General features: G+C 41.6%; 1 protein-coding gene across 1 annotated transcript; it reads right to left on the reverse strand.

Moving 5' to 3' along the window:
• Nucleotides 1–377: 377 nt before the first annotated feature.
• LOC138902356 (uncharacterized) lies at nt 378–710 on the reverse strand. The gene has a single exon (XM_070190213.1). The coding sequence runs from the start codon at nt 708–710 to the stop codon at nt 378–380; it is 333 nt and encodes a 110-aa protein (XP_070046314.1).
• Between the last annotated feature and the right edge of the window lie 8017 nt (nt 711–8727).

Here is an 8727-nt window from a genome sequence, read left to right on the forward strand (position 1 = left end):
GCTGTGGCGTGCAAGATTGTGCGGTCCGCACTATTTCAACACTTAACATTTTTTCGAGCATAGTTCCTGCAAAGCACACTCATTCCTGCAATTAACTTCAAACCAGTTAGCACATACCAAAACCTATCTAAAGAGAAGAAAAAGAAGAATTAAAGAAAACATGGGTTGCCTCCCAAAAAGCGTCTGATTTAACGTCGCGGCACGACGCAGATTACCATCAATCACTTGAAATGAATTAATGCCACAATGTGTCCATCATCAACTTTTCCAAGATAATTCTTCACCTTGTGACCATTGACTCTAAACACTTCATCATTTTTATTCTTCAAGTCTAATGCACTAAAGGGTGTCACATTCACAACCTCAAACGGACCACTTCACTTAGACTTCAACTTTCCTGAAGATATCCGTAACCGAGAATTGAACAATAACACAAGATCACCTTCTTTGAACTCCTTGTTCCGAATGTATTTGTCATGGAGGTACTTCATCTTCTCCTTATATAAGGAAGAACTTTTATATGCATGGTACCAGAATTCATCAAGCTCATTCAATTGTGCCACCCTTAAGTTGGCAGCAACATCCCACTCAAGATTTAGCTTTTTTAATGCCCACATAGCCTTGTGCTCAAGTTCCACCGGAAGGTGACAAGCTTTCCCGAATACCAACCAATATGGATACATCCCAATCGGTGTTTTGTAAGCCGTCATATAAGCCCATAGAGTATCATCAAGTTTCTTCAACCAACCCGCCCGGTTGGCATTCACGGTCTTTGACAAAATACTCTTGATCTCCCGGTTGGAGACTTCCACTTGTCCCCTTGCTTGAGGATGATAGGGGGTTGAGACTTTGTGAGTGACACCATAATTGGTGAGTAAAGTATCAAAAGATTTGTTGCAAAAGTGCGATACCCCATCACTTATAATGGCCCTTGGAGTGCCAAATCTTGTAAAGATATTCTTTTTCAAAAATGCCACCACACTTCGAGCTTCATTGTTGGGTAGAGAAACGGCCTCAACCCACTTTGACACATAATCCACAGCCACCAAAATGTATGTGTTCCCACAAGAGCTTACGAACGGTTCCATGAAATCAATGCCCCACACATCAAAAATGTCAATTTCCAAGATGGTGGTGAGTGGTATCTCATTTTTCTTAGAAATCCCACTGGCCCTTCGACATTCATCACAAAGCTTGACTAGATCACTAGCGTCCTTGTAGAGGGTAGGCATGGAATCCACAACTCAACACTTTTGCTGCCGTTCTCGCTCCACCATGGTGACTACCATATGATGAAGAGTGGAAAGCTTCAAGAATTTCCACTTTTTCTTAGTCCGGCACACATCATCGAATCACACCATCAGTACAAATTTGGAAGAGATACGATTCATCCCAATAATAGTCAAGGCAATCCCGTTTGAGCTTCTTCATTTGGTTTGAAGAGAACTCATTCGGTACAATACTGTTCAAAAGATAATTTTCTAAGTCGGTGAACCATGGCATCTCGGTCATTGAAATGGCTAGAAGTTTCTCGTCAGGGAAGGAGTCATTAATCTCAAGGCCGTCATGTGGCCTCCCATCCTCCTCCAAGCGAGACAAGTGGTCCGCCACTTGGTTATCACTGCCTTTGCGGTCTTGGATTTTGAGATCGAACTCTTGCAATAAAAGCAACCACCACATTAACCTCGCTTTTGAATCTTTTTTGCTTATTAAGTACCGAAGCGCCGCATGATCGGTGTGGACAATCACCTTTGTACCCATCAAGCACAGGAGGAACTTCTCCATAGAAAAGACAATAGCAAGGAGCTCTTTTTCGGTCACCGTATAATTGACTTGGGCATCATCCATGGTCTTACTAGCATAGTAGACCATATGGAAGATTTTGTTGCTACGTTACCCCAAAACTGCTTCGATCGCCACATCACTTGCATCACACATGAGCTCAAAAGGCAAGATCCAATCCAGTGCGGTGATAATAGGAGTAGTAGTCAATTTGAACTTGAGCAATTCGAATGCCTTTATGCAATCCTCGTGGAAATGAAATTTGGCATCCTTCTCCAAAAGCTTATACAAGGGGTTCACCACTTTGGAAAAGTCCTTGATGAAACGACGATAGAACCCCGCATGACCCAAGAAGCTCCTGACACCCTTCACGGATGTAGGGGTGGGAGTTTATAAATCATTTCTATTTTGGCCTTGTCGACCTCAATACCATTCTTTGAAATTTTGTGTCCAAGGACAATGCCTTCCTCGACCATGAAGTGACACTTCTCCCAATTGAGCACCAAGTTTGTCTCCTCACATCTTGCCAAGACCTTATCTAAGTTTTTCAAGAAATCATCAAAGGAATTCCCAACCACAGAAAAATCATTCATGAAGACCTCAAGAAAATCCTCCACCATGTCGGTGAAGATAGCCATCATACACCGTTGAAAAATCGCCGGTGCATTGCATAACCCAAATGACATTTGCGAGAATGCGAAAGTACCATAGGAATATGTGAAAGTAGTTTTCTTTTGGTCCTCCGGAGCAATAAGAATTTGATTATAGCCGAAATATCCATAAAGGAAACAATAGAAAGCACGGTCTGCCAACCTATCAAGCATTTGATCAAGGAATGGAAGTGGAAAATGATCTTTCCTTGTGACTTTGTTGAGCTTCTGATAGTCCATACACACTCTCCACCTGGTCACAATTCTTGTAGGAATCAACTCGTTCTTGTCATTGGTGACCACAGTCATGCCCCCTTTCTTTGGGATACATTGCACCGGAGAGGTCCACGAGCTATCGGAAATGGGGTAAACAACCCCGGTATCCAACCACTTTATGATCTTCTTCTTCACCACCTCTTGCATTGCTTCATTTAGTCTTCTTTGATGTTTAATGAAGGGTTTGACATCCTCATCCAAAATAATATTGTGCATGCAAAAGGCGGGGCTTATATCCCGAATATCTGCCAATGTCCATCCGGTAGCTTTCTACCTCTTTTGTAGCACCGCCAAAGTAGAGTCTACCTGCACGTTAGTCAAATAAGAGGAAAGAATAACCGGTAAAGTAGAACGCGGGCCAAGGAATTCATACCTGAGATGTAGAGGCAATGGCTTTAACTCCAAACTGGGAGGCTCCTCGATCGAGGGCTTTGTCGGAGGAGTCTTCCGATTTTCAAGATCTAAGGACAATTTGTGGGGTTCATAAGTGTACGACCCCATTCCTTGAAATGAATTCACACATTCCACATAGCCATCCTTCTCATCATCATCATGATTAAGCAATACAACCTCGAAAGTATCGTCAAACTTCATCATGGCACTAGCATCATCAACAATCACCTCGGTCACTAAATCCACAAACGAACAAACTTCATTGCTATTCGGTTGCCTCATAGATTTGCACACATGGAAAATCACCTTTTCATCTCCCACCCGGAAGGTGAGCTCGCCATCTTCCACATTAACAAGTGCATTCCTCATCGCAAGGAAAGGTCTACCCAAAATAATAGACACCTCATAGTCTACTTCACAATCAAGAATCACAAAGTCCGATGGGAGGATGAACTTATCAACTCGAACCAACACATCATCAATAATACCCAATGGTCTCTTCATAGTATGATCCGCCATTTGTAGCCTCATAGAAGTGGGTCTTAGTTTCCCAATCCCCAATGTTTTAAAAACCAAGTAGGGCATCAAGTTGATACTCGCCCCTAGATCACAAAGAGCTTGGGCAAAGTCAGTGCTTCTAATGGTGCAAGGGATTGTGAAAGTGTCGGGATCATCAAAATTAGGATCCATTGAGTGTACAATTGCGCTCACTTGATGTGTCATCTTTATAGTCTCACAATTCATCGACCTCTTCTTTGTCACCATATCCTTCATGAACTTTGCATATCCGGGCATTTGCTCCAAAGGCTTAACTAATGGCACATTAATAGATAAGCTCTTCATCATGTCAATGAACTTTTTGAATTGGTTCCTGCCATTTTGCTTGGCAATCCTTTGAGGGTATGGAGGAGGAGGCCTTGGCATTGGTGCCTGAGCTTTGGCACGACCAGTTCTGGTATGTCAACAATGTGTTCCCTAGATGGGTTCACCTTTTTTTTGAGTATCCTCCACATTTTCATCAATATCAATTCTCACTTCTTCATTTTCTTGCACCACATTGTTTGGAATCTCATCTTCTTGAATGACTTGTTCATCATTCCCAATTCTTCTTTTACTTGAGGTGGTTGCATCCCCACCTTTTTCACTCCTTATAGTCACGGCCATGGCATGTCCCGTGTTGTTCCCACCCTTCGGTTTCACCACCGTGTCACTTGGTAGTTCCCCCTTAGGATGAGTGTTCAAAGCTCGCGAGATTTGCCCCAATTGAACTTCCAAATTGCGAATTGAAGTGTTGTGAGAGGCTAGTTGAACATCAAAGTTGGCATTCTTCTTCATCGTTTGTTTAAACATGTTCTAAATTTGCCCCATCTCATTGTTGGAAGAGCTAGGACCATGGGAAGGATAAAGAGGCAGGTTGCTTGGTTGTTGATACATCGGGGGGCTTTGAAACCCCGACCCGCGATTCCTTGATTATTGTTCCATCCCCCTTGGTTGTTTCCTCCCCAATATCCTTGACTATTGCCACCCTAATTTCTTGGGTTGTTTTGACCATTCCAATTTCCTTGATTATTTTTATTGTTTCAATTACCTTGGTTGTTACCACCACTCCAATTGCCTTGGTTGTTTGAGTTCCAATTCCCTTGATTACCTTGAGATCGCCATTGTTGTTGATTCGGGCCTTGAGAGTTGTTTCTTTTCCCTTGGAAGTTGTTTACATATTGTAATTCCTCCTCTTGTTCATTGTAAGATTCATCTTGGTCAAACCCACTATCTTCTTGCACATATTGTTCCGCATGGTTTTTCACTTGTTGACCCTTTTGCCTTCTCTTGTTTACCATCATATTGACACCCTCCATTGCATTTACTTGTGTAGGACCTTGAACTTACTGAAGTTGAGCTTTGGCTAATTGATTCATTGTAGTGGTCAACTCGGCAATTGCTTGCCCATGATCATGCAATTCTTTATGTAGGTGAATCATATTTGGATCAACTTGAGGAATATTTTATCTACTTTGCCATGCCGATGAAGTATCCGCCATTTCATCTAAGATCTCACAAGCTTCGGCATATGGTGTTGTCATGAAATTTCCACCGGCAAGTTGGTTGACCACGCATTGATTGGTAGTATTAACCCCCCTATAAAAAGTTTGTTGAATCATAGCCTCCGTCATATCATTGTTCGGGCACTCTTTCACCATAGTTCGGTACCTCTCCCATATCTCATGCAAAGACTCATTGGGTTCTTGTTTGAATGCTAGAATCTCATCTCTAAGAGTAGCCATATGCCCGGGAGAAAAGAACTTTGAAATAAATTTCTCCGCCAATTCATCCCATGTATGGATGGAATGATTTGGAAATCTTTCTAACCAATCCAAGGCTTTCCCCCGTAGAGAGAAGGGAAATAGCCTCAACCTTAGAGCATCCTTGGAGACGTTGGTTTGTTTACTCCCCCAGTAAGAATCCACGAATCCTTTCAAGTGTTTGTATGCATTTTGATTCGGAGCCCCGGTGAAGAATCCTCGTTGCTCTAGCAATGTGAGCATAACATTAGTGATTTGGAAGTTGCCCACCCTAATGCAGGTCCGGACTATGGAACTTGCATATATTTCGTTTGGCAACACCCGATGTGGAGCCGCTCTTGGTGGAGGTGGGGGAGGGACGAGAACATTGTCATGAGGCGGTAAACCTCGTCTATTTCCTTGAGGTTTAAGAGGAACCTCGTCAACTTGGTCATCATTCACATCCTCCCCAATGGCATGTTTCTGAGAGGATCATTGTTGTTGAGAGCCATTTTTTTGTACCTACAATTGTTACACCAAACAAATTAGTAACGCGGAAGGAAAGGAAGACAAGTCACACACAAAACCAAATATATAACTAAATCTGTTTTTTAGCTCCCCGACAACGGAGCCAAAAATTGATCTTGCCCAAATCACACTTCAATTTGGGGTTTTGAAGCGGTCGATTACAATAATAATACCCAACTAGGAGTCGGGATCATATCCACAGGGAGAGCAGATGGGATTAGGTATATATTCGGATTAAGCATGTAAAGTGTCTAAGATGCACTTCCACAAACTTTGTTTTGATTCTACTTCTAAATTATGCTACGGTTTGCAAATGTAAAGCTAGAGAATAATATTTTTGGTGTTGTTTTTCAAATATGTAAAAGATCTAGGACTGTGACTTCCACCTAGGTGTTTGCCTAACGGGTTGTGGGCTTTAGAGCGGATTTTGTTAGTCGGGGTGTATTATAGAAATTAGCACATAGTTACCCATTCAATACCTCTCGGTAATAAAGTCATTTTGCCCAATTTATCTTTCTCAAGTCCAAATGGGTAATGCACAAAATAGTTGATAGATGCTCAAGTCGGGTTTTACTATCTCTAGATTCAAGCCTTTAATTGGGACTATCAATTTCTTGAGTTCATCCCAATTTCTTGTTAGCCAAGTTTTCCTAGACTAAGTCTCTCTTTCTCAAGTAGAGACTAAGTCAAATAGGCTTGAATCAATGTTTGTAACCATTAATTCTACAATTATAGCAAGAACTAGGTAAAATATTACACACCCAACCATAAACAATCCCTAAATCAAACACCCATTGGGTACCCACACTAGGGTTGGGTCACAACCCTAGCTAGAAATTTAGCTACTCATAGTGGGTGATGAATAAAATAGAGAAGAAAAGATGATTAAACTCATATTTAGTGATAAATAGATGAAAACACAATGTAAAATTGACAAGCTATGATAAAGTTTCCTAAAGTAGTAAATAAAAACGGCTACCAACTTTCAGATATTCAAAACTTGACCTAATTTCGTGAAAGTAGTCTATTTATACAAAGCTGTTTTCGGACAAAATTGCTCTTAAGGAGGTTCTGCGGACGCACAATTCTGCGTGCGGTCCGCACTTTGCTGCAGCTCTTTACAGGAGTGGTTTCTGCGATTGCAAAATTCTGAACTACAGCCGCACTTCTTGAGTTCTGCGAACCGCACAATTCTGGGTGCGGCCGCACATCTTGAGTTCTGCGGACCGCAGAATTCTGGGTGCGACCGCACATTTGATTTCTGCAGTCGCACAATTATAGTGCAGTCCGCAGATCTTGATTGTCTTGAATTACCAAATCTCTGAACCTTGACTTCTGCAGCCGCATAATTATTGTGCGGTCCGCACTTTGCATTGCAGCACTATCAAATTTGCTTCTTGTTCTGTGGCCGCAGACAGAATTCTACGGTCCGCACTTTAGCCCTTTTTGCTTGATTTCAAACTCACTCCTTCTTGTGTTGAATTTCATTACTTTGGCTCATTTTCCAATACTCCTGCAAGTAAGCATATTTCATCAATTTTCGGGAATACCTTTAAGCATTTTTGAACTAAAACGAAAGTCAAAAGGCGCAAATAAGTAGTTAAAATCCCCACTTATCAGTAACATTTCTAAACTTGGAGTTGAGGGTATGAATCCCTGCATTACATGTTATATGAATTGTTTGGAGGTGATGCACATGCTAAGTGATGGACGTGTGGGCGTGCACCATAGAAATTGTAACTTAAATAAATTTCGTAGAGTTTCATAATCAAAGAATCATGTCATTATTCACATGTTCCCCACCTGTTAGAATAATTGAGCTGAGGATCGTATTAAAGATCATGTTTAGGCTACGTGCCGATATTTTGGGACCCACAGGGTCATGTTGCTATTGAATTTTTAAAATGTAAATTTCATACTCAGTCATGTGCATCCATTTGTGAGGATATTTATGGGATCGAGCTACACGCCCCAGCAGGCCATATTGGCTTTATACTAATTATTATATGGATCGGGGTTGCACACCGCAACAGGCCTTATAGGCTTTATTATTATGGGATCGGACTACATGCCGCAGTAGACCATATTGGCTTTATATAGCGTTTGGGCTGAAGGAGCCCCTCCAGAGTCTGCACACCCCCCACAGTGAGCACAAATGATATTATATTTGGGATGGACTTCCCAGGCATGGAGTTTCCTTATTTATTTATATTTGGGATGGACATCCCAAGGCATGGAGTTGCCTTATTTATTTATAATTTTCCTGGGCATGTATCTAGCCCAAATCATTTATTATGTTTGGGATGAAGTTCCCTGTAACGACCCGATCGATCGTTTTGAGCCCTAGCATGTCGTTCAGCAGTTTGAGGCCATGAGTAACTTCACTTTAGGTATTATGACTTGTACGTATGGCCGGAATTGAATTTCGAGAAGTTCGGAGTTGATTTGGAAAGAAGACTCTCATTTCGGAAGCTTTAAGTTGGAAGAATTGACTAAGGTTTGATTCTTGATTAAATGACCTCGGAATCAGGATTTGAAGGTTCCAAAAGGTTCGTATGATGATTTTAGACTTGGGCGTATGTCCGGATCCAGTTTTGGATGAACCGAGAGCGTTTTGGCGCCTATTGTGGAAAGTTGGCATTTTGGAAGAATTTCATAAATTTGGGTTGAAGTGCATTTTAATGTTATTGATGTCCTTTTAGGATTCCGAGTCTGGGAATAGCTCCGTATGGTGAATCTGCTATTGGGAGCACGTCCAGATGTGGATTTGGAGGTCCGTAGGTCATTTTGGGGTCATTTGGAAAAAGTTAGAAATTTGA

This window comes from Nicotiana tomentosiformis, chromosome 12, assembly GCF_000390325.3.
Source record: "Nicotiana tomentosiformis chromosome 12, ASM39032v3, whole genome shotgun sequence".
NCBI classification, from domain to species: Eukaryota; Viridiplantae; Streptophyta; class Magnoliopsida; order Solanales; family Solanaceae; genus Nicotiana; species Nicotiana tomentosiformis.

Excerpts from the sequence above, each read along its gene's own strand:
- LOC138902356 (XM_070190213.1), bottom strand. The coding sequence starts at position 710 with ATGACGGCTTACAAAACACCGATTGGGATGTATCCATATTGGTTGGTA.